The sequence below is a fragment of the Micrasema longulum genome, unplaced genomic scaffold (genome assembly GCF_059751315.1).
Source record: "Micrasema longulum isolate JH-2025_06_02 unplaced genomic scaffold, ASM5975131v1 h1tg002759l, whole genome shotgun sequence".
Lineage (NCBI taxonomy): Eukaryota > Metazoa > Arthropoda > Insecta > Trichoptera > Brachycentridae > Micrasema > Micrasema longulum.
The window spans coordinates 1-25,592 of record NW_028279886.1 but is presented as its reverse complement, the minus strand read 5'-3'; the positions used below and the strand labels follow the sequence as shown (position 1 = coordinate 25,592).

The 25,592-nt window shown below is 42.3% G+C and overlaps 7 protein-coding genes and 3 pseudogenes across 10 annotated transcripts; 6 read left to right on the top strand and 4 right to left on the bottom strand.

The window, feature by feature from the left end:
* The first annotated feature begins 5,223 nt into the window (after nucleotides 1–5,223).
* LOC148271638 (uncharacterized) lies at nucleotides 5,224–6,285 on the top strand. The gene has a single exon (XM_088241132.1). It carries the CDS (start codon nucleotides 5,289–5,291, stop codon nucleotides 5,979–5,981), a length of 693 nt encoding a protein of 230 aa, XP_088097258.1. The 5' UTR covers nucleotides 5,224–5,288; the 3' UTR covers nucleotides 5,982–6,285.
* Nucleotides 6,286–6,596: 311 nt separating this feature from the next.
* LOC148271637 (histone H4-like) lies at nucleotides 6,597–7,047 on the bottom strand (annotated as a pseudogene). Its single transcript, XR_015825053.1, has one exon. The product of XR_015825053.1 is annotated as a histone H4-like (transcript).
* A 276-nt stretch (nucleotides 7,048–7,323) lies between these two features.
* Nucleotides 7,324–8,728, top strand: LOC148271636 (histone H3). The gene has a single exon (XM_088241128.1). It carries the CDS (start codon nucleotides 7,598–7,600, stop codon nucleotides 8,006–8,008), a length of 411 nt encoding a protein of 136 aa, XP_088097254.1. The 5' UTR covers nucleotides 7,324–7,597; the 3' UTR covers nucleotides 8,009–8,728.
* An 81-nt stretch (nucleotides 8,729–8,809) lies between these two features.
* Nucleotides 8,810–9,395, bottom strand: LOC148271635 (histone H2A). Its single transcript, XM_088241129.1, has one exon. It carries the CDS (start codon nucleotides 9,282–9,284, stop codon nucleotides 8,910–8,912), a length of 375 nt encoding a protein of 124 aa, XP_088097255.1. The 5' UTR covers nucleotides 9,285–9,395; the 3' UTR covers nucleotides 8,810–8,909.
* Nucleotides 9,396–9,464: 69 nt separating this feature from the next.
* On the top strand, nucleotides 9,465–10,145 carry LOC148271634 (histone H2B). Its single transcript, XM_088241130.1, has one exon. It carries the CDS (start codon nucleotides 9,598–9,600, stop codon nucleotides 9,970–9,972), a length of 375 nt encoding a protein of 124 aa, XP_088097256.1. The 5' UTR covers nucleotides 9,465–9,597; the 3' UTR covers nucleotides 9,973–10,145.
* A 6,109-nt stretch (nucleotides 10,146–16,254) lies between these two features.
* LOC148271633 (uncharacterized) lies at nucleotides 16,255–17,312 on the top strand. The gene has a single exon (XM_088241134.1). It carries the CDS (start codon nucleotides 16,313–16,315, stop codon nucleotides 17,009–17,011), a length of 699 nt encoding a protein of 232 aa, XP_088097260.1. The 5' UTR covers nucleotides 16,255–16,312; the 3' UTR covers nucleotides 17,012–17,312.
* A 313-nt stretch (nucleotides 17,313–17,625) lies between these two features.
* Nucleotides 17,626–18,070, bottom strand: LOC148271632 (histone H4-like; annotated as a pseudogene). Its single transcript, XR_015825055.1, has one exon. The product of XR_015825055.1 is annotated as a histone H4-like (transcript).
* Nucleotides 18,071–18,345: 275 nt separating this feature from the next.
* On the top strand, nucleotides 18,346–19,270 carry LOC148271631 (histone H3). The gene has a single exon (XM_088241124.1). It carries the CDS (start codon nucleotides 18,620–18,622, stop codon nucleotides 19,028–19,030), a length of 411 nt encoding a protein of 136 aa, XP_088097250.1. The 5' UTR covers nucleotides 18,346–18,619; the 3' UTR covers nucleotides 19,031–19,270.
* A 351-nt stretch (nucleotides 19,271–19,621) lies between these two features.
* On the bottom strand, nucleotides 19,622–20,413 carry LOC148271630 (histone H2A-like; annotated as a pseudogene). Its single transcript, XR_015825054.1, has one exon. The product of XR_015825054.1 is annotated as a histone H2A-like (transcript).
* Nucleotides 20,414–20,482: 69 nt separating this feature from the next.
* On the top strand, nucleotides 20,483–21,247 carry LOC148271629 (histone H2B). Its single transcript, XM_088241135.1, has one exon. The coding sequence runs from the start codon at nucleotides 20,616–20,618 to the stop codon at nucleotides 20,988–20,990; it is 375 nt and encodes a 124-aa protein (XP_088097261.1). The 5' UTR covers nucleotides 20,483–20,615; the 3' UTR covers nucleotides 20,991–21,247.
* The last annotated feature ends 4,345 nt before the right edge of the window (nucleotides 21,248–25,592 follow it).

Below are 25,592 nucleotides of genomic sequence, written 5' to 3'. Positions count from 1 at the left end.
GTTTCCCGTTGCCTTGTTTTGTTTTCTGTACGTGGTGTCAATAATGAACTTCCTTTTCAGATGATTCATTGGGAATATTATACCGTTTTATACACACCCTTCATAATAGCCAGCCATTCCCGTACAAATACTGTGTACTACTGTGCTATGCTCAGTGCCCATATTCGCTAGATTAATTCCTTAAGATAAAACATTATTTTATATTTAACGTAGATAAAAATTTACACGTCTTTCTCGGATTCAACTTTTATGCGAGCGCGTTGGTCATGGCTTTGATATATAATAGAGTGCATAATATAAATTTAAATTTGAATGTTTCCCGTGCAATTATCGCCCTAGATAATTTTTGCTTTACGATAGTTCCGCCGCGCTGGAAGTATCGTATTGCATAATATTCTATGCTATGTGTACGTTACGTTATAGAGCTTCTGTATTTCTAATTCGGAAGTTTAAAAATCTTTGTCTTATTTTGAGCTTCTATATTTCCTTTTCGGAAGTTTAAAAACCTCTTTTTCATTTTGGGAACTGAGCTTAAACTTTCAAAAGCTCAGTCAAACTTTTATAATTCATTTCAATTTGAAGGGCCGTCGAAATTAGCTTTTGAATCGACATCATCCACGACTGAACAAAATCTGAGACCGACAGAAACCGCAGCCTGAAAAATTTCACCGGACGACGCGTTGCCCTGCGTTGCGTCACGTCACGTTACGTTGCGCTACGTTACGTTACGTTACGTCACGTCGCGTCGCGTCACATTGCATTCCTTTACGTTCGTTGTGGACTTTTTTTTTTTTTTTTTTTTTTTTTTTTTTATTCTCTTCTCTTCTCTTTTCTTTCTTCTTTCATCTTTCTTCTTTCTCTCCCTTCCTCCCCCCCATCTGTGTCTCTGATTTTTTTTTTTTTTTTCATTTTAATTACATTTTTCTCAAATGGAATTGTTCCCATAATAAAATTACAGATTGCCACTAAGAAAAACGTAACAAAAAAAATATACATACAACATAATATTATAATAATTATACATATAATTGTATAATATATATTTTGTTTACATAAATACATATTTACTTTTATTTAAATGCTTATATCATCACCTACATGTCTTATTCCTTTTACATCGTCTCCATCGGCAGCCGGGCCGGACCAGCTCGATCTCTCTCCGCGCCCGCCTCTCGAACTCGGAAGTTATATCTGTAGGTCCGCTAGCGCGCGCTTGTGTGTGTTACGATCGGCCACTTCGGGGCCCCGGTGCCGGGGGCCGCGGCCGCCCCTGTCGCCCACCGCCGCCTCGGACTGCGGCCCGGGCTCTCCCCCGAGAGGTCGGTGCCCCCCCGGAGCCCCAACTTGCCGGGGAGACGGATTCGCGCCCGCTTTTCCGCCGCCCAACGCTGCCGCCCTCGCGCATTTGCGCCTCCGAATGTCCGCACCTCCGCGCGCCCGGGGCCCGGGCCCCCGGCGACGCCGCGCGACGACGGCGAGACCTCCCGCGCGGAGGATCCCCTCATTCCGGAGGGTCCCAGCCTCGGGGCTGCGCCCCCGCGACGCCTTTTGTCCGACCGCCTAAGCATAAATGACAACACTTTTCATCGGCAAAATCGACAAGCGCGCGTAGCCCGACTGCGACACGGTACAAATTATTTTCGAGTACAGAATTTCGCGCGATTAGGGCGCCATTGGCCCGATCACGCCTCGCACGCTGCGCGGATAAGTGGGAAAAGGTGATGGTTCTGATGGAACTCCTCTCCCCGCTTCTCGATGGATGAGCAGCATCCCCGCGACACCGGAATACTCTTGTGGAACGCGCGCGGCATCACAAGCAAGACAGAAGAACTGCTGCATCTCGCCGAGCAGACGGGTATGAAAATCATTCTAATAACTGAGACACATTTAACCCCACAACAATATATCAGGCTGCCCGGATACGAACTATACCGAAACGATCGCGAGGGGAGGAGGGGGGGCGGAACGGCAATTCTCATCCGAGAATCCATCCCGCACACCCTCCTCGCCACGCCGAAACTTAACGTAACGGAAGCGACCGCCATACAGACGGACATAGACGGCAAACCCACTGTTATCGTATCCACGTACGTTAGCAAGGGGAATGCACTACTACACAACGGAATACGAGACATAGACAGACTACTAGCGTTGGGGCCCTCGGTCATAATAGCCGGCGACTTTAACGCTAAACACCAATACTGGAACAATCACATGACAAACGCAAACGGAAACGCACTATACAGACATATGGAGAGGAGGGACTACAATATTTCGTACCCGGACCGGCCTACCGTACACATACATAGAGCCAAGTATCCGTCCACGTTGGATATCGCGCTAGTTCGGAACGTCCCGTACATGTCACAGATGGAAACTCTTGATGAGTTGTCGTCGGACCACTTACCGGTGATATTCACCGTGGGCGGCGAGACGAGAAACATCACCAGGGAACAGGTGCTGTACGGGGAAGCCGACTGGGAGAAATTTAAAAGAAGTATCAACGACGGCATTTACTTGGCTCCAAATACATATAATAATAAACAAGAAATAGACGACGCGATAAACCATTTAACACATTACATTCAAGTGGCACGCGACGAATGCATCCCCATAAAAATAATTACGCCAAATATAATAAAACTTACGCCACAAATAACTTCAATAATCGCGGATAAAAATAAGTTACGAAAAATGTATCAAAGCACCAAAAATAAATCATATAAAAAAGAATATAATATTTTAGTACGAAAAATAAAAGCAGAAATAAAAATATTAAAAAGCTCTCTCTGGGAGAAAAAGGTTTCCTCGCTCAGACCGGGCGATCAATCCGTATGGAAAATAGCAAAAGCCCTCAAAAGAAGAGGCATTAACATCCCTCCACTGACGATAGGACAAACCCTAGCCACGTCAGACGCCGCCAAAGCAGACGCGCTTGCGGATGCTTTCGAAAAGGCATACACCGCCACGGACGGCCTAAGCGATCCTGAGAAGGATCGCTTAGTTAACTTCAGCCTTACGGAAATAGAACAAGTGGAGCAAATTCCCATAGATGGAATTAAGCTGTGCACTCCCGGAGAGATAGCTATAAACCTAAAAAGACTAAAAACAAACACGGCACCTGGACCGGATAAAATTCATAACATAATTCTAAAACACCTACCGATCAGAGCCAGAATAGAAATATCTAAAATATTTAACGCGTGCCTACTGCAAGGCTATTTCCCACTAGAGTGGAAACAACCGACTGTACTTCCGTTCGCCAAACCGGGCAAGGACCACAAAATACCCACCAATTACAGACCAATAAGTTTACTGAATACTCTCAGTAAACTCCTAGAAAAAGTAATCACCACTCGACTTCTCACACACCATAAAAGTAACGAGACTCTGCCCGACGAGCAATTTGGTTTCCGAGCCCACCACTCAACCACACACCAGCTGACACGACTAGTCGAACATCTATCCTGGCAACTCAATAAAAACCGAGCCACAGCGATGGCCCTTTTCGACCTAGAAAAGGCCTTCGATACCGTATGGATAGATGGACTAGTCCATAAATTACACAACACAAACACACCCATATATCTCACAAAAATTATAAAATCTTATCTCACAGACCGCTCATTCAAAGTGGCATACAAAAACAGCACATCCACACCGAGAGACATACCGAAAGGTGTTCCGCAAGGAAGCATCCTAGGCCCACACCTCTTCAACATATACACACACGACATTCCGGCGCTTGGAAGATGCGAGAAAGCAATTTATGCAGACGACATGGCACTATACGCGACCTCTTTGTCACCAGAAATGGCGACAAAATACCTACAAACAGGGGCGTCCGAACTCGCGGAGTACTACCGCGGGTGGAGACTCAAACTCAACGAGACTAAGACAGAAGCCATAATGTTCTCTCGCAGAAAAAGAGCGCCGACAAACAACCTCACAATAGGAAATAGTACTATACAGTGGGTAAAAGAAGTCAAGTATCTCGGGCTGAATCTACACTCGAAACTCACATGGAATCCCCATGTGACAAAAACAAAACGCAAAGCAAACATCGCAACGAGCGCCATAAGTGCACTTCTTAACAGAAGGAATCCTATGAGCACTCGTGTGAAAATGCTTATATACAACACGCTGATTCGTCCCATACTTACATATGCCTTCCCGGTTTGGGGCAGCCTACGTACAACTCAATTTGAAAGGCTCCAAGTTAATCAAAATAAGTGCATAAAAATAGCGTATAATACACGTAAACAACAAAGTATTAAAAAACTCCACGAAAATCAAAAAATCCCCACCCTCAAAGAATACGCGATAAACCAAACTAAAAATTTCCATGATAATATAAAAGACCATAAAAACCCAAAAATAAATCAACTAGGAGATTATAACTTAGACTCACTAGTTTTTACATATAAATATAGATTGCCCAAACATTACATAATGGCAGAGAATCACACACACCCACCCTGAAAACTCGGCGAGACAAAAACGCGATAAAAATGCGACCAAAGATACCATCACCTTCTCCGACGTATCCCCTCGTAAAATTAAATAAATAAAATACTTAAAATCGCGGTAATGTACAACGATTGAAATAAATTAAATTAAGATAAAATATACCTAGACATAAGTAACATAAGAAAATGAAATATTTAAAAACGCGAAAAATGTATAACGATTGAAAATATACACATAAGACTAATATGTATATAGATATAGGAATGTATCCAAATCCCTACTCCCGCCCATTAAATATGTAATGAAATATTTAAACGCGCGGTCAAGAACAGTGATTCGAATTTTGCATAAAATAATTAGACAGTGAAAGTGAAGTGAACAAGTGCAGTGTAGTGTGAAATATGAGTGCAGTTATGTGTGAAATATAAGTGCAGTGAAAGTGACGAGTGCCAGTGCAGTGTGTATATACAGTGAAGTGAAAAGGGAAGAGTGTGAAATACTTAAATTCGCGAAGTAATCTTTTTATCCCAACCAGTTCGAGCAGGGTTTTTGTTACTAGTTTTCCCTGCGAAAAGTTTCAAGTTTTAAAGTTAAGTGTCAGTTTGAAATAATTAAAATCAGTGCCGAAATGGTGGCAATGCGCACAGCGCAGGTACACCAGTGTAGAATCTGTGGCCCCTCAGGCGGGAAAAGTGTCAGTGTTAGTGAAGTGCTCAAGAAAAAAAAAAAAAAAAAAATTAGGGCGCCATCAAACGGTGACTTTTTGCCACACTCGCTTTTTTCGTGTGATTATCGGCAGAGAATATCTACAGCAGAAGATGGCAGACACAGCAGCGCCAGCGGCAGCGTCCCCCCTCCCGGCGACTCCGGCCAAGAAGGCGAAGGCTTCGGCCGCCGCCTCCAAAAAACCGAAGGCGAAGCCCTCTCACCCCAAGACCTCCGAGATGGTGAACAACGCGATAAAGGAGCTCAAGGAGCGCGGCGGCTCCTCCCTGCAGGCGATCAAGAAGTACATCTCCGCCAACTACAAGGTCGACGCCGACAAGCTCGCCCCCTTCATCAAGAAGTACCTCAAGGGGGCCGTCGAGTCCGGCGCCCTCGTCCAGACCAAGGGGAAGGGAGCATCCGGATCCTTCAAGCTGGAAGCTAGCAAGGCGAAGGCGTCCGCCGGAGGTGCCAAGAAGAAGAAGCCCGCCGCGGCCGCGTCCAAGAAGCGCTCCACCCCCGCGAAGGAGAGGAAGCCGGCCGCCGACAAGTCCGCCTCCTCCTCGGCCGCCTCGAAGAAGAAGCCCGCCAAGAAGGCGGCCGCTCCGGCCAAGGCCAAGAAGGCCGCCGCCTCGCCCGCAAAGAAGGCCGCCGCGAAGAAAGCCGCGCCCGCCAAGGCCAAGAGCCCGACCAAGGCCAAGAAGACCGCCAAGCCTCCCACCAAGAAGCCGAAGGCGCCCAAGCCAAAGAAGGCGGCCGCCCCGAAAGCCAAGCCCGCGGCGAAAAAGGCCGCCCCGAAGAAGTAGGCGGTGACAACGACGACGACGCCGGCGAGTCTACGACTATTATTATTCTTATCCCCTTCCCGAATCGGAAGACGGCGGGGGTTGATGGACACCGTAATTTTGAGGAGTTAAAAAGCCCTTGTCAGGGCTACCATATGCGCTCTCTATGTCGAATCGTCGGTTAGCTAGCCAGCCAGCTTCGTGCATTTATTTTATTAAATTTAAAAGTAATAGAATACCTACATAATAATATTATTTATGTCATGATGGGTATTTATTATTATTTATTTTTTTTTAATGAGAATATAAGTAAACATAGACAATTTGGTAAATAATATTTCACTTGAAAGTTGTGAGACTTTTCTTTTATAATATATGACATATTATTTTTATTCACATTTTAATGCAAAAAAAAAAAAAAAATATCTCATCATCAGAAGAGAGAATAAGTTTATAATCCAACTTGTGACGGTACGAAACCGACGAGTATTGAGTTATTAATATTTTACTTCATCAATCTCGTATATTATTATTTTTTTTTTTTAATATTATAAATTAAATAATCATTTGATAATTATTATTATTATTATTATTATGTATTTCTTTTTCAAAAGCATTTCTATCATATTGTTATTATTTTTCAGATGCACGGCCGGCTAACAGAACGGGACCGACTGACTGACCGACGAGGCGATTGTTGGCCCTGACAAGGGCCGTTTTTTAATCGTGTGGATGGTTGTCGGAAACGGGCAGGCGAGTTGAAGACATTTTCTTTTTTAACCTCCGAAACCGTACAGGGTGCGGCCCTGGCGCTTGAGGGCGTAGACGACGTCCATGGCGGTGACAGTCTTCCTCTTAGCGTGCTCGGTGTAGGTGACAGCGTCTCTGATAACGTTCTCAAGGAACACCTTCAGCACCCCGCGTGTCTCCTCGTAGATCAGGCCGGATATGCGCTTGACTCCGCCGCGACGAGCCAGACGGCGAATGGCGGGCTTCGTGATACCCTGGATGTTATCACGCAGAACCTTCCTGTGACGCTTGGCGCCTCCTTTTCCAGGCCTTTTCCTCCCTTTCCGCGACCGGTCATTCTCGCAAGTGGTTTTCTTCAAATATTCTCAAAAACAAAACTCGAGAGCACGGCGTGCGACCGTGCCGGACAGTGAACTGTGAGTGAGTGTGCTGAAATTTTTACGGACGCTCTATTTAAGCTCTTCGTAGACGCCTGCGTCTCCCCTGCCGAGTCACGACGCGCACGCACACGAACACGCTACGTGGACAGTCCGTCAACCGCCGTGTAAATTGTCAGTCAGCCAGCCTTTTACTTAGTATTATTATTATTTATTTATATGTTTATTATATTATCGATAATTTATTTTATTCATTTAATCATAAAATAGTTAGCCATCTCGCGATTCTCTATTCAAACAGTCAAACGAACGGGAACAAACGGAACGGACGGAAAGGGGGGAAGCGGACGGATGCCGCGCGGTCTTTTTGAATTGTCCAATCGGCGCCGTCCTGTCCCCCTCCACGGCGAAACGTATAACTTCGATAAATAGGAGCCATCTTCAAAAAGTGAGCGCATTCGTATAAACCTACTCCGCCCGGATAGTTTGAAACGGAAAAAATCAAATAAAATGGCACGTACCAAGCAGACGGCTCGCAAGTCCACCGGAGGGAAGGCGCCCAGGAAGCAGCTGGCCACCAAGGCGGCGCGCAAGAGCGCCCCCGCCACCGGAGGCGTGAAGAAGCCCCATCGCTACAGGCCCGGCACGGTGGCTCTCCGTGAGATCCGTCGCTACCAGAAGAGCACCGAGCTCCTCATCCGCAAGCTGCCCTTCCAGCGCCTGGTGCGCGAGATCGCCCAGGACTTCAAGACGGACCTCCGTTTCCAGAGCTCCGCCGTTATGGCCCTTCAGGAGGCCAGCGAGGCCTACCTGGTCGGCCTGTTCGAGGACACGAACCTGTGCGCCATCCACGCCAAGCGCGTCACCATCATGCCCAAGGACATCCAGCTGGCCAGGCGTATCCGCGGCGAGCGCGCTTAAACATCACCGCCGCCCCCCACCCAACAGCAACGGATGATGATTTTATAATGAATGTTGTATTATCATTGTCTTCGAACTTGGCTGCAGCACGATGCGTCTCTAAAATGGTCCTTTTCAGGACCGCCACATGTACATGATTAATTGATCGTTTCAACTTTTATTCGCTGCCGGGATTAATTTTATTTTTTATTATTATTTTTTTGTATTTTTACATAAAAAAAAATATAAAAGGAAAAACGTTAAGAGAAGTTATATAATTTTAAGAAGTCATGTTAAACATTATTGAGAATATGACACGTTTTTTTTCCCCCCCGTTAATCGTTAATATTAATAATAAATCTTTATTAACCGTAATATAGAACGCCATACGTACTAAAATGTATACACAGTTAAATGGCGGACTTATTGCCATTTGCAATTTCTTACAATCAACATTGTAAAATAGATATTTACATGGGTGTTCCTTTATTTTGAAAAAACAGCCTTCTATTTACACATATTATGTTATTTTTTTACTATGGATTATGTATGTATCTATGTATCCATCTATCTATCTATCTACCTACCTACCTACCTATATAAAATAGGAATTTATTAACACGGTAAAATAATAACAAAAAAAAAAAACTGAAATAAAATGTACGGTAAAGTATTTACAATACATATCAATTACTTTATAAAAATAAACATTCAAATATATAATATTATAGATGTTTTTTTTTAAAAGAAATAATATAAATAATAATAATAATAATAATAATAAAATACACCTAACGGCCGGGACAAACGCATCGCAATGTGGCGGCCCTGAAAAGGACCTTTATTTATAATTTCATTTCGTCGGCAGGCAATCAGGCAATCGGTGGCGGTTATCGTGATACGTGGTGACGGAGTGCACGACTTAAGCCTTCTTCTCTGTCTTCTTGGGCAGGAGCACCGCCTGGATGTTGGGCAGTACACCTCCCTGGGCGATGGTCACGCCCGAGAGCAGTTTGTTAAGCTCCTCGTCGTTGCGGATGGCCAGCTGCAGATGCCTGGGAATGATCCTGGTCTTCTTGTTGTCCCTGGCGGCGTTGCCGGCCAACTCGAGCACCTCAGCGGCCAGGTACTCCATCACGGCGGCGAGGTAGACGGGCGCGCCGGCTCCCACCCTCTCGGCGTAGTTGCCCTTCCTGAGAAGCCTGTGGATACGGCCGACGGGGAACTGGAGCCCCGCGCGGTTGGAGCGCGACTTTGCCTTTCCCTTGACCTTTCCTCCCTTTCCGCGACCGGACATGGCGAACTGGGTTTGTCTTTAAAAATATACGAGCTGCACGGGCGAGAAGCGCGTGCGAGTGGCTGGCGGTGTTTGTGGTTCAAAATTCTAAGAGGGGCTTATTTACGCTGTCCACTGTGCGCGCGCCGCAGTCGGTCCCCCTCACCGCATTGGCGCGTCGCCGCCGACGGAGTGGGGAGTGGGGATAGGACCGGCCTTGCGGAACGCGCCGACCGAAGTGACAAAATGGGGTCGTCGAAAAATGATCAGCTATAAGCTACCGCTCGCTCCGCCGTATCGCCGCCTCAGCTAAGCTCGGAGAAAAAAATCGACAATGCCGCCCAAGACCAGTGGAAAGGCAGCCAAGAAGTCTGGCAAGGCCCAGAAGAACATATCCAAGGGGGACAAGAAGAAGTCCAAGCGCAGGAGGAAGGAGAGCTACGCAATCTACATCTACAAAGTGCTGAAACAGGTGCACCCCGACACCGGTATCTCCAGCAAGGCCATGAGCATCATGAACAGCTTCGTCAACGACATCTTCGAGCGCATCGCCGCCGAGGCGTCGCGTCTCGCCCACTACAACAAGAGATCCACCATCACCAGCAGGGAGATCCAGACGGCCGTCAGGCTCCTGCTGCCCGGAGAGCTGGCCAAGCACGCCGTCAGCGAAGGCACCAAGGCCGTCACCAAGTACACCAGCTCCAAGTGAGAAGTCACAGCCGCCACACACGACCATCATCTGCGCACTCTATCGCGCAAGAACAATAACAGCATAGACGACAAACAAAGGTCCTTATCAGGACCGCCAGATTATGACACGATTGCATTGTTACGATGTATTTTTTTATTTTATGTATACGCAAACAAACCGATTGAGATTGATTGCCTTACTTTTTTATATTGAATATTACGCAATACGCCTTTGTCCCGGTGGTGTATTTTATATATTATGATAAAATAATACTACACATATTATAAATATATTAAATGCACTTGTGATAGATAGATAGGTAGATAGATTTTATATATGTTTATTTCTAATAAGATTACACTCACCCGGCGCGAGAGAGTCACGTCAGTCAGTCTGCGGCCATCGCGTCGCGTCGCGTCGCGTCGTCACTAAAAAAAAGAAAAAAGAGATTTTTTTTTCATAGTCATCATTGTAATAATTATAATTATACATTTTTGAAGTTGTGTAAATACATCGAGAATTTGTTCGTTCAGGGAAGTGCCTGAAATTTTTTTTTTTTTTTTTTTTTTTATATTTTTGAAGCACTCACATAAACTATCGACTGTGAAATGTACATTTTGATAAAATGTGCCGTGCCTATCTATGGTAAAATTTAATCGAACCGTATTTAAGAAACTAAATATTATTATTACGTTTGTTTTTATTCCTTATGCTATTTATTTACGGCGCTATTTATTTGCGATGCTAATGAAAATGTATGCTATCATAAATCGACTTTGAATATTATAAAAAATACCATAATGAAAATACGCCAACGGAGCCTGCGTTTATTTTTTATTTACATCCACAGATGGCGATAATGCGTCGTTTTTACGCACTAACTATCGACAATAATGGCCCAGCGTAATCGTTGTTTTATTTACAATATTCGTATTCATTGAACAATATAATATGAGCGACATAAATATATATTAATTACACAGTACGGCGTTGATATATTATATATTTTTTGTAATAATACACGAGAGACATACCATGTACGCGTGCGGAAGAAGATTCAAAGTCATCATCATTTCAATCTGACAAATTAATAAACAATACGGGTTGAAATGTAACACGACGACAATTAATATTGATTAAATACCGGTACACACACTACACTTCACTAATTATTATTGCACCAATCATCGGGTAGGTAAATGCCTATTTAGGCGGGTACCGGGAATGAAATAATGAAAAGCAAGCAGTGGCGAATTCGGCGAGTACTTTTTTTCGTTTTGACACCGACCAACCCGCGTTAATATTTTCCGCGACAGGGCGGGCGGCCGGCCGGCCGGCCGACCTACCCCGAGATTCCGTGCACCGAGGTCCGAAGGTGACTGATTGGAAATTCGAATAGGATAATAATAAATATCCATTTAAAACACAGGATCATCTCAAATTAGTGCAGCGCGGGGAGCGCGGCGGAGGTGGCGGAACCAGCCGGCCAGCAGGACAATCGGGGGCGGGGGTAGGCGTAAGTACCTACTGTAATATATTATATTTTATTATAATATGACTATAAATCCTTCTCCGGTTCATTATATTACCTACTGAATTTTATTAATATACTATTTTTCTCTCTTTTTCTAATGCGGCAGTCCACTTGACTTTGATTTCGATAATTACAAAAACAATATTAACTGTCAGGTAATTAGTTAATACCTACATGTTATTACATACCTTTTTATGAAAACTAAGAAGAAGAAGAATAATTATTATTTACCTACTATGTGCGGTGACATATTATATTTATTGTTATTCATTCATTTACTTGCAATATAAGTAGTTGCCTAATTAATATATTATTATTATAAATCAAATTTCTCATTTGAAATTTGTGTTACTACTAAAATCGCTTTAATGAAATTTTATCGACTTCTCTTGGTTTAAAATCTTCTACTTATATTGCTTTTTCAAATTTTAAAGATTACTTGCAATACTTGTTATTCCTTCTTTATTTTTTCTTTTTTTTTCTCTGCTGCATTGGCATGTTTTTATACTTTTAAACTACTTTTAATTACTTATATTATATATGTAAATAAAATCAATATATTGCTGCTCTTACTATAATGTGAGTTTAATTTTGAAGATGTTTTTTAAATTGACCAACATTTACTGTCTTATATTTCACTTAAGGATTCTTCTCATCGTTTCTTTGAATCCCTTAAAATAAATATGTGTATATTTATGTTTTTCCTTTTTTTAAAAAATGTTATTACTATTTTAATTTATTTTTACATCTGAGCGTGTTTTTCATTCTTTATTTCAATTTTTAATTACTATTTCCATTTGTAAATACTCACTACAAACTACAAACTTTAAAATATCTTTTTTTTTCACTTAAATTTTCATTTTTAAACAACTTTCATTTATATTTTTCTTTTTCCTTCTCTTTTTTATACTTTCATAACATTAACCTTACATATAATTGCTTTATAATATGGAAAATTCACTGGTCCATTAGAATTAAGTCTAATTGTGTAAAATATTAAACTTTGTAACTGTACTGTATGTTTCCTAAATAAAAGAAAATAAAAATAATAAACGTTCAAAGAAAATATGTACTTATGTAATAAAAATATCATTTTTGTTTTTTTCGCGCGAAGCGAAAGCAAATTTACAATTTCTCAACAAATTGTTCAATTCAAATATGTAATATACTGTTTTTCTTGAATTGTATGTTGTCCATGCACTTATGTTTTATATATCTATCTATAATTTATATGTGAAAATAACAACGCGGAAGTGTTCGGATACTACGTTGACAGGTTATGAATAAATATGCAGATATATCCGTAGATGGATTATGAATTTACCCACATAGCAAATCATTTGACCGTAGGCCAGTTACAGGCATACAGACCGACCGTCGTCCGTGTCCCTCCACGATTATGAAAGGTGCCATCTGTTGAACGGGATAATGTTCAGCCGGCCATCGGGCAATCGTTGCTTATATTATTTTCTCATTTATAACAGATGGCGCTAGTTACTCATGATTGTGTAAAATATTTCATAATTGTTTTTTTATTTTTGCTGATGATTTATGATATGACTACTTTTGTGTTTACATAGGTTTTAATTTTACTATTCTATATTATATTAAAAAAATAAACAAGGGGTCACATAAATAATGTACTTATTGTGGCGTTGATGTGCTTGTTGTATTATGTAGCGTTTGTTTTTTGTTTCCCGTTGCCTTGTTTTGTTTTCTGTACGTGGTGTCAATAATGAACTTCCTTTTCAGATGATTCATTGGGAATATTATACCGTTTTATACACACCCTTCATAATAGCCAGCCATTCCCGTACAAATACTGTGTACTACTGTGCTATGCTCAGTGCCCATATTCGCTAGATTAATTCCTTAAGATAAAACATTATTTTATATTTAACGTAGATAAAAATTTACACGTCTTTCTCGGATTCAACTTTTATGCGAGCGCGTTGGTCATGGCTTTGATATATAATAGAGTGCATAATATAAATTTAAATTTGAATGTTTCCCGTGCAATTATCGCCCTAGATAATTTTTGCTTTACGATAGTTCCGCCGCGCTGGAAGTATCGTATTGCATAATATTCTATGCTATGTGTACGTTACGTTATAGAGCTTCTGTATTTCTAATTCGGAAGTTTAAAAATCTTTGTCTTATTTTGAGCTTCTATATTTCCTTTCGGAAGTTTAAAAACCTCTTTTTCATTTTGGGAACTGAGCTTAAACTTTCAAAAGCTCAGTCAAACTTTTATAATTCATTTCAATTTGAAGGGCCGTCGAAATTAGCTTTTGAATCGACATCATCCACGACTGAACAAAATCTGAGACCGACAGAAACCGCAGCCTGAAAAATTTCACCGGACGACGCGTTGCCCTGCGTTGCGTCACGTCACGTTACGTTGCGCTACGTTACGTTACGTTACGTCACGTCGCGTCGCGTCACATTGCATTCCTTTACGTTCGTTGTGGACTTTTTTTTTTTTTTTTTTTTTTTTTTTTTTATTCTCTTCTCTTCTCTTTTCTTTCTTCTTTCATCTTTCTTCTTTCTCTCCCTTCCTCCCCCCATCTGTGTCTCTGATTTTTTTTTTTTTTTCATTTTAATTACATTTTTCTCAAATGGAATTGTTCCCATAATAAAATTACAGATTGCCACTAAGAAAAACGTAACAAAAAAAATATACATACAACATAATATTATAATAATTATACATATAATTGTATAATATATATTTTGTTTACATAAATACATATTTACTTTTATTTAAATGCTTATATCATCACCTACATGTCTTATTCCTTTTACATCGTCTCCATCGGCAGCCGGGCCGGACCAGCTCGATCTCTCTCCGCGCCCGCCTCTCGAACTCGGAAGTTATATCTGTAGGTCCGCTAGCGCGCGCTTGTGTGTGTTACGATCGGCCACTTCGGGGCCCCGGTGCCGGGGGCCGCGGCCGCCCCTGTCGCCCACCGCCGCCTCGGACTGCGGCCCGGGCTCTCCCCGAGAGGTCGGTGCCCCCCCGGAGCCCCAACTTGCCGGGGAGACGGATTCGCGCCCGCTTTTCCGCCGCCCAACGCTGCCGCCCTCGCGCATTTGCGCCTCCGAATGTCCGCACCTCCGCGCGCCCGGGGCCCGGGCCCCCGGCGACGCCGCGCGACGACGGCGAGACCTCCCGCGCGGAGGATCCCCTCATTCCGGAGGGTCCCAGCCTCGGGGCTGCGCCCCCGCGACGCCTTTTGTCCGACCGCCTAAGCATAAATGACAACACTTTTCATCGGCAAAATCGACAAGCGCGCGTAGCCCGACTGCGACACGGTACAAATTATTTTCGAGTACAGAATTTCGCGCGATTAGGGCGCCATGGGGCGTCCGAACTCGCGGAGTACTACCGCGGGTGGAGACTCAAACTCAACGAGACTAAGACAGAAGCCATAATGTTCTCTCGCAGAAAAAGAGCGCCGGCAAACAACCTCACAATAGGAAATAGCACTATACAGTGGGTAAAAGAAGTCAAGTATCTCGGGCTGAATCTACACTCGAAACTCACATGGAATCCCCATGTGACAAAAACAAAACGCAAAGCAAACAACGCAACGAGCGCCATAAGTGCACTTCTTAACAGAAGGAATCCTATGAGCACTCGTGTGAAAATGCTTATATACAACACGCTGATTCGTCCCATACTTACATATGCCTTCCCGGTTTGGGGCAGCCTACGTACAACTCAATTTGAAAGGCTCCAAGTTAATCAAAATAAGTGCATAAAAATAGCGTATAATACACGTAAACAACAAAGTATTAAAAAACTCCACGAAAATCAAAAATCCCCACCCTCAAAGAATACGCGATAAACCAAACTAAAAATTTCTATGATAATATAAAAGACCATAAAAACCCAAAAATAAATCAACTAGGAGATTATAACTTAGACTCACTAGTTTTTACATATAAATATAGACTGCCCAAACATTACATAATGGCAGAGAATCACACACACCCACCCTGAAAACTCGGCGAGACAAAAACGCGATAAAAATGCGACCAAAGATACCATCACCTTCTCCGACGTATCCCCTCGTAGAATTAAATAAATAAAATACTTAAAATCGCGGTAATGTACAACGATTGAAATAAATTAAATTAAGATAAAATATACCTAGACATAAGTAACATAAGAAAATGAAATATTTAAAAACGCGAAAAATGTATAACGATTGAAAACATACACATAAGACTAATATGTATATAGATATAGGAATGTATCCAAATCCCTACTCCCGCCCATTAAATATGTAATGAAATATTTAAACGCGCGGTCAAGAACAGTGATTCGAATTTTGCATAAAATAATTAGACAGTGAAAGTGAAGTGAACAAGTGCAGTGTAGTGTGAAATATGAGTGCAGTTATGTGTGAAATATAAGTGCAGTGGAAAGTGACGAGTGCCAGTGCAGTGTATATGTACAGTGAAGTGAAAAGTGAAGAGTGTGAAATACTTAAATTCGCGAAGTAATCTTTTTATCCCAACCAGTTCGAGCAGGGTTTTTGTTACTAGTTTTCCCTGCGAAAAGTTTCAAGTTTTTAAAGTTAAGTGTCAGTTTGAAATAATTAAATTCAGTGCCGAAATGGTGGCAATGCGCACAGCGCAGGTACACCAGTGTAGAATCTGTGGCCCCTCAGGCGGGAAAAGTGTCAGTGTTAGTGAAGTGCTCAAGAAAAAAAAAAAAAAAAAAAAAAAAAAAAATTAGGGCGCCATCAAACGGTGACTTTTTGCCACACTCGCTTTTTTCGTGTGATTATCGGCAGAGAATATCTACAGCAGAAGATGGCAGACACAGCAGCGCCAGCGGCAGCGTCCCCCCTCCCGGCGACTCCGGCCAAGAAGGCGAAGGCTTCGGCCGCCGCCTCCAAAAAACCGAAGGCGAAGCCCTCTCACCCCAAGACCTCCGAGATGGTGAACAACGCGATAAAGGAGCTCAAGGAGCGCGGCGGCTCCTCCCTGCAGGCGATCAAGAAGTACATCTCCGCCAACTACAAGGTCGACGCCGACAAGCTCGCCCCCTTCATCAAGAAGTACCTCAAGGGGGCCGTCGAGTCCGGCGCCCTCGTCCAGACCAAGGGGAAGGGAGCATCCGGATCCTTCAAGCTGGAAGCTAGCAAGGCGAAGGCGTCCGCCGGAGGTGCCAAGAAGAAGAAGCCCGCCGCGGCCGCGTCCAAGAAGCGCTCCACCCCCGCGAAGGAGAGGAAGCCGGCCGCCGACAAGTCCGCCTCCTCCTCGGCCGCCTCGAAGAAGAAGCCCGCCAAGAAGGCGGCCGCTCCGGCCAAGGCCAAGAAGGCCGCCGCCTCGCCCGCAAAGAAGGCCGCCGCGAAGAAAGCCGCGCCCGCCAAGGCCAAGAGCCCGACCAAGGCCAAGAAGACCGCCAAGCCTCCCACCAAGAAGCCGAAGGCGCCCAAGCCAAAGAAGGCGGCCGCCCCGAAAGCCAAGCCCGCGGCGAAAAGGCCGCCCCGAAGAAGTAGGCGGTGACAACGACGACGACGCCGGCGAGTCTACGACTATTATTATTCTTATCCCCTTCCCGAATCGGAAGACGGCGGGGGTTGATGGACACCGTAATTTTGAGGAGTTAAAAAGCCCTTGTCAGGGCTACCATATGCGCTCTCTATGTCGAATCGTCGGTTAGCTAGCCAGCCAGCTTCGTGCATTTATTTTATTAAATTTAAAAGTAATAGAATACCTACATAATAATATTATTTATGTCATGATGGGTATTTATTATTATTTATTTTTTTTTAATGAGAATATAAGTAAACATAGACAATTTGGTAAATAATATTTCACTTGAAAGTTGTGAGACTTTTCTTTTATAATATATGACATATTATTTTTATTCACATTTTAATGCAAAAAAAAAAAAAAAATATCTCATCATCAGAAGAGAGAATAAGTTTATAATCCAACTTGTGACGGTACGAAACCGACGAGTATTGAGTTATTAATATTTTACTTCATCAATCTCGTATATTATTATTTTTTTTTTTTAATATTATAAATTAAATAATCATTTGATAATTATTATTATTATTATTATTATGTATTTCTTTTTCAAAAGCATTTCTATCATATTGTTATTATTTTTCAGATGCACGGCCGGCTAACAGAACGGGACCGACTGACTGACCGACGAGGCGATTGTTGGCCCTGACAAGGGCCGTTTTTTAATCGTGTGGATGGTTGTCGGAAACGGGCAGGCGAGTTGAAGACATTTTCTTTTTTAACCTCCGAAACCGTACAGGGTGCGGCCCTGGCGCTTGAGGGCGTAGACGACGTCCATGGCGGTGACAGTCTTCCTCTTAGCGTGCTCGGTGTAGGTGACAGCGTCTCTGATAACGTTCTCAAGGAACACCTTCAGCACCCCGCGTGTCTCCTCGTAGATCAGGCCGGATATGCGCTTGACTCCGCCGCGACGAGCCAGACGGCGAATGGCGGGCTTCGTGATACCCTGGATGTTATCACGCAGAACCTTCCTGTGACGCTTGGCGCCTCCTTTTCCCAGGCCTTTTCTCCCTTTCCGCGACCGGTCATTCTCGCAAGTGGTTTTCTTCAAATATTCTCAAAACAAAACTCGAGAGCACGGCGTGCGACCGTGCCGGACAGTGAACTGTGAGTGAGTGTGCTGAAATTTTTACGGACGCTCTATTTAAGCTCTTCGTAGACGCCTGCGTCTCCCCTGCCGAGTCACGACGCGCACGCACACGAACACGCTACGTGGACAGTCCGTCAACCGCCGTGTAAATTGTCAGTCAGCCAGCCTTTTACTTAGTATTATTATTATTTATTTATATGTTTATTATATTATCGATAATTTATTTTATTCATTTAATCATAAAATAGTTAGCCATCTCGCGATTCTCTATTCAAACAGTCAAACGAACGGGAACAAACGGAACGGACGGAAAGGGGGGAAGCGGACGGATGCCGCGCGGTCTTTTTGAATTGTCCAATCGGCGCCGTCCTGTCCCCCTCCACGGCGAAACGTATAACTTCGATAAATAGGAGCCATCTTCAAAAAGTGAGCGCATTCGTATAAACCTACTCCGCCCGGATAGTTTGAAACGGAAAAAATCAAATAAAATGGCACGTACCAAGCAGACGGCTCGCAAGTCCACCGGAGGGAAGGCGCCCAGGAAGCAGCTGGCCACCAAGGCGGCGCGCAAGAGCGCCCCCGCCACCGGAGGCGTGAAGAAGCCCCATCGCTACAGGCCCGGCACGGTGGCTCTCCGTGAGATCCGTCGCTACCAGAAGAGCACCGAGCTCCTCATCCGCAAGCTGCCCTTCCAGCGCCTGGTGCGCGAGATCGCCCAGGACTTCAAGACGGACCTCCGTTTCCAGAGCTCCGCCGTTATGGCCCTTCAGGAGGCCAGCGAGGCCTACCTGGTCGGCCTGTTCGAGGACACGAACCTGTGCGCCATCCACGCCAAGCGCGTCACCATCATGCCCAAGGACATCCAGCTGGCCAGGCGTATCCGCGGCGAGCGCGCTTAAACATCACCGCCGCCCCCCACCCAACAGCAACGGATGATGATTTTATAATGAATGTTGTATTATCATTGTCTTCGAACTTGGCTGCAGCACGATGCGTCTCTAAAATGGTCCTTTTCAGGACCGCCACATGTACATGATTAATTGATCGTTTCAACTTTTATTCGCTGCCGGGATTAATTTTATTTTTTATTATTATTTTTTTGTATTTTTACATAAAAAAAAATATAAAAGGAAAAACGTTAAGAGAAGTTATATAATTTTAAGAAGTCATGTTAAACATTATTGAGAATATGACACGTTTTTTTCCCCCCGTTAATCGTTAATATTAATAATAAATCTTTATTAACCGTAATATAGAACGCCATACGTACTAAAATGTATACACAGTTAAATGGCGGACTTATTGCCATTTGCAATTTCTTACAATCAACATTGTAAAATAGATATTTACATGGGTGTTCCTTTATTTTGAAAAACAGCCTTCTATTTACACATATTATGTTATTTTTTTACTATGGATTATGTATGTATCTATGTATCCATCTATCTATCTATCTACCTACCTACCTACCTATATAAAATAGGAATTTATTAACACGGTAAAATAATAACAAAAAAAAAAAACTGAAATAAAATGTACGGTAAAGTATTTACAATACATATCAATTACTTTATAAAAATAAACATTCAAATATATAATATTATAGATGTTTTTTTTTAAAAGAAATAATATAAATAATAATAATAATAATAATAATAAAATACACCTAACGGCCGGGACAAACGCATCGCAATGTGGCGGCCCTGAAAAGGACCTTTATTTATAATTTCATTTCGTCGGCAGGCAATCAGGCAATCGGTGGCGGTTATCGTGATACGTGGTGACGGAGTGCACGACTTAAGCCTTCTTCTCTGTCTTCTTGGGCAGGAGCACCGCCTGGATGTTGGGCAGTACACCTCCCTGGGCGATGGTCACGCCCGAGAGCAGTTTGTTAAGCTCCTCGTCGTTGCGGATGGCCAGCTGCAGATGCCTGGGAATGATCCTGGTCTTCTTGTTGTCCCTGGCGGCGTTGCCGGCCAACTCGAGCACCTCAGCGGCCAGGTACTCCATCACGGCGGCGAGGTAGACGGGCGCGCCGGCTCCACCCTCTCGGCGTAGTTGCCCTTCCTGAGAAGCCTGTGGATACGGCCGACGGGGAACTGGAGCCCCGCGCGGTTGGAGCGCGACTTTGCCTTTCCCTTGACCTTTCCTCCCTTTCCGCGACCGGACATGGCGAACTGGGTTTGTCTTTAAAAATATACGAGCTGCACGGGCGAGAAGCGCGTGCGAGTGGCTGGCGGTGTTTGTGGTTCAAAATTCTAAGAGGGGCTTATTTACGCTGTCCACTGTGCGCGCGCCGCAGTCGGTCCCCCTCACCGCATTGGCGCGTCGCCGCCGACGGAGTGGGGAGTGGGGATAGGACCGGCCTTGCGGAACGCGCCGACCGAAGTGACAAAATGGGGTCGTCGAAAAATGATCAGCTATAAGCTACCGCTCGCTCCGCCGTATCGCCGCCTCAGCTAAGCTCGGAGAAAAAAATCGACAATGCCGCCCAAGACCAGTGGAAAGGCAGCCAAGAAGTCTGGCAAGGCCCAGAAGAACATATCCAAGGGGGACAAGAAGAAGTCCAAGCGCAGGAGGAAGGAGAGCTACGCAATCTACATCTACAAAGTGCTGAAACAGGTGCACCCCGACACCGGTATCTCCAGCAAGGCCATGAGCATCATGAACAGCTTCGTCAACGACATCTTCGAGCGCATCGCCGCCGAGGCGTCGCGTCTCGCCCACTACAACAAGAGATCCACCATCACCAGCAGGGAGATCCAGACGGCCGTCAGGCTCCTGCTGCCCGGAGAGCTGGCCAAGCACGCCGTCAGCGAAGGCACCAAGGCCGTCACCAAGTACACCAGCTCCAAGTGAGAAGTCACAGCCGCCACACACGACCATCATCTGCGCACTCTATCGCGCAAGAACAATAACAGCATAGACGACAAACAAAGGTCCTTATCAGGACCGCCAGATTATGACACGATTGCATTGTTACGATGTATTTTTTTATTTTATGTATACGCAAACAAACCGATTGAGATTGATTGCCTTACTTTTTTATATTGAATATTACGCAGGTACGCCTTTGTCCCGGTGGTGTATTTTATATATTATGATAAAATAATACTACACATATTATAAATATATTAAATGCACTTGTGATAGATAGATAGGTAGATAGATTTTATATATGTTTATTTCTAATAAGATTACACTCACCCGGCGCGAGAGAGTCACGTCAGTCAGTCTGCGGCCATCGCGTCGCGTCGCGTCGCGTCGTCACTAAAAAAAAGAAAAAAGAGATTTTTTTTTCATAGTCATCATTGTAATAATTATAATTATACATTTTTGAAGTTGTGTAAATACATCGAGAATTTGTTCGTTCAGGGAAGTGCCTGAAATTTTTTTTTTTTTTTTTTTTTTTTATATTTTTGAAGCACTCACATAAACTATCGACTGTGAAATGTACATTTTGATAAAATGTGCCGTGCCTATCTATGGTAAAATTTAATCGAACCGTATTTAAGAAACTAAATATTATTATTACGTTTGTTTTTATTCCTTATGCTATTTATTTACGGCGCTATTTATTTGCGATGCTAATGAAAATGTATGCTATCATAAATCGACTTTGAATATTATAAAAAATACCATAATGAAAATACGCCAACGGAGCCTGCGTTTATTTTTTATTTACATCCACAGATGGCGATAATGCGTCGTTTTTACGCACTAACTATCGACAATAATGGCCCAGCGTAATCGTTGTTTTATTTACAATATTCGTATTCATTGAACAATATAATATGAGCGACATAAATATATATTAATTACACAGTACGGCGTTGATATATTATATATTTTTTGTAATAATACACGAGAGACATACCATGTACGCGTGCGGAAGAAGATTCAAAGTCATCATCATTTCAATCTGACAAATTAATAAACAATACGGGTTGAAATGTAACACGACGACAATTAATATTGATTAAATACCGGTACACACACTACACTTCACTAATTATTATTGCACCAATCATCGGGTAGGTAAATGCCTATTTAGGCGGGTACCGGGAATGAAATAATGAAAAGCAAGCAGTGGCGAATTCGGCGAGTACTTTTTTTCGTTTTGACACCGACCAACCCGCGTTAATATTTTCCGCGACAGGCGGGCGGCCGGCCGGCCCGGCCGACCTACCCCGAGATTCCGTGCACCGAGGTCCGAAGGTGACTGATTGGAAATTCGAATAGGATAATAATAAATATCCATTTAAAACACAGGATCATCTCAAATTAGTGCAGCGCGGGGAGCGCGGCGGAGGTGGCGGAACCAGCCGGCCAGCAGGACAATCGGGGGCGGGGGTAGGCGTAAGTACCTACTGTAATATATTATATTTTATTATAATATGACTATAAATCCTTCTCCGGTTCATTATATTACCTACTGAATTTTATTAATATACTATTTTTCTCTCTTTTTCTAATGCGGCAGTCCACTTGACTTTGATTTCGATAATTACAAAAACAATATTAACTGTCAGGTAATTAGTTAATACCTACATGTTATTACATACCTTTTTATGAAAACTAAGAAGAAGAAGAATAATTATTATTTACCTACTATGTGCGGTGACATATTATATTTATTGTTATTCATTCATTTACTTGCAATATAAGTAGTTGCCTAATTAATATATTATTATTATAAATCAAATTTCTCATTTGAAATTTGTGTTACTACTAAAATCGCTTTAATGAAATTTTATCGACTTCTCTTGGTTTAAAATCTTCTACTTATATTGCTTTTCAAATTTTAAAGATTACTTGCAATACTTGTTATTCCTTCTTTATTTTTTCTTTTTTTTTCTCTGCTGCATTGGCATGTTTTATACTTTTAAACTACTTTTAATTACTTATATTATATATGTAAATAAAATCAATATATTGCTGCTCTTACTATAATGTGAGTTTAATTTTGAAGATGTTTTTTAAATTGACCAACATTTACTGTCTTATATTTCACTTAAGGATTCTTCTCATCGTTTCTTTGAATCCCTTAAAATAAATATGTGTATATTTATGTTTTTCCTTTTTTTAAAAAATGTTATTACTATTTTAATTTATTTTTACATCTGAGCGTGTTTTTCATTCTTTATTTCAATTTTTAATTACTATTTCCATTTGTAAATACTCACTACAAACTACAAACTTTAAAATATCTTTTTTTTTCACTTAAATTTTCATTTTTAAACAACTTTCATTTATATTTTTCTTTTTCCTTCTCTTTTTTATACTTTCATAACATTAACCTTACATATAATTGCTTTATAATATGGAAAATTCACTGGTCCATTAGAATTAAGTCTAATTGTGTAAAATATTAAACTTTGTAACTGTACTGTATGTTTCCTAAATAAAAGAAAATAAAAATAATAAACGTTCAAAGAAAATATGTACTTATGTAATAAAAATATCATTTTTGTTTTTTCGCGCGAAGCGGAAAGCAAATTTACAATTTCTCAACAAATTGTTCAATTCAAATATGTAATATACTGTTTAATACTGTTTTTCTTGAATTGTATGTTGTCCATGCACTTATGTTTTATATATCTATCTATAATTTATATGTGAAAATAACAACGCGGAAGTGTTCGGATACTACGTTGACAGGTTATGAATAAATATGCAGATATATCCGTAGATGGATTATGAATTTACCCACATAGCAAATCATTTGACCGTAGGCCAGTTACAGGCATACAGACCGACCGTCGTCCGTGTCCCTCCACGATTATGAAAGGTGCCATCTGTTGAACGGGATAATGTTCAGCCGGCCATCGGGCAATCGTTGCTTATATTATTTTCTCATTTATAACAGATGGCGCTAGTTACTCATGATTGTGTAAAATATTTCATAATTGTTTTTTTATTTTTGCTGATGATTTATGATATGACTACTTTTGTGTTTACATAGGTTTTAATTTTACTATTCTATATTATATTAAAAAAATAAACAAGGGGTCACATAAATAATGTACTTATTGTGGCGTTGATGTGCTTGTTGTATTATGTAGCGTTTGTTTTTTGTTTCCCGTTGCCTTGTTTTGTTTTCTGTACGTGGTGTCAATAATGAACTTCCTTTTCAGATGATTCATTGGGAATATTATACCGTTTTATACACACCCTTCATAATAGCCAGCCATTCCCGTACAAATACTGTGTACTACTGTGCTATGCTCAGTGCCCATATTCGCTAGATTAATTCCTTAAGATAAAACATTATTTTATATTTAACGTAGATAAAAATTTACACGTCTTTCTCGGATTCAACTTTTATGCGAGCGCGTTGGTCATGGCTTTGATATATAATAGAGTGCATAATATAAATTTAAATTTGAATGTTTCCCGTGCAATTATCGCCCTAGATAATTTTTGCTTTACGATAGTTCCGCCGCGCTGGAAGTATCGTATTGCATAATATTCTATGCTATGTGTACGTTACGTTATAGAGCTTCTGTATTTCTAATTCGGAAGTTTAAAAATCTTTGTCTTATTTTGAGCTTCTATATTTCCTTTTCGGAAGTTTAAAAACCTCTTTTTCATTTTGGGAACTGAGCTTAAACTTTCAAAAGCTCAGTCAAACTTTTATAATTCATTTCAATTTGAAGGGCCGTCGAAATTAGCTTTTGAATCGACATCATCCACGACTGAACAAAATCTGAGACCGACAGAAACCGCAGCCTGAAAAATTTCACCGGACGACGCGTTGCCCTGCGTTGCGTCACGTCACGTTACGTTGCGCTACGTTACGTTACGTTACGTCACGTCGCGTCGCGTCACATTGCATTCCTTTACGTTCGTTGTGGACTTTTTTTTTTTTTTTTTTTTTTTTTTTTTTATTCTCTTCTCTTCTCTTTTCTTTCTTCTTTCATCTTTCTTCTTTCTCTCCCTTCCTCCCCCCCATCTGTGTCTCTGATTTTTTTTTTTTTTTTCATTTTAATTACATTTTTCTCAAATGGAATTGTTCCCATAATAAAATTACAGATTGCCACTAAGAAAAACGTAACAAAAAAATATACATACAACATAATATTATAATAATTATACATATAATTGTATAATATATATTTTGTTTACATAAATACATATTTACTTTTATTTAAATGCTTATATCATCACCTACATGTCTTATTCCTTTTACATCGTCTCCATCGGCAGCCGGGCCGGACCAGCTCGATCTCTCTCCGCGCCCGCCTCTCGAACTCGGAAGTTATATCTGTAGGTCCGCTAGCGCGCGCTTGTGTGTGTTACGATCGGCCACTTCGGGGCCCCGGTGCCGGGGGCCGCGGCCGCCCCTGTCGCCCACCGCCGCCTCGGACTGCGGCCCGGGCTCTCCCCGAGAGGTCGGTGCCCCCCCGGAGCCCCGGGACTGCCGGGGGACGGATTCGCGCCCGCTTTTCCGCCGCCCAA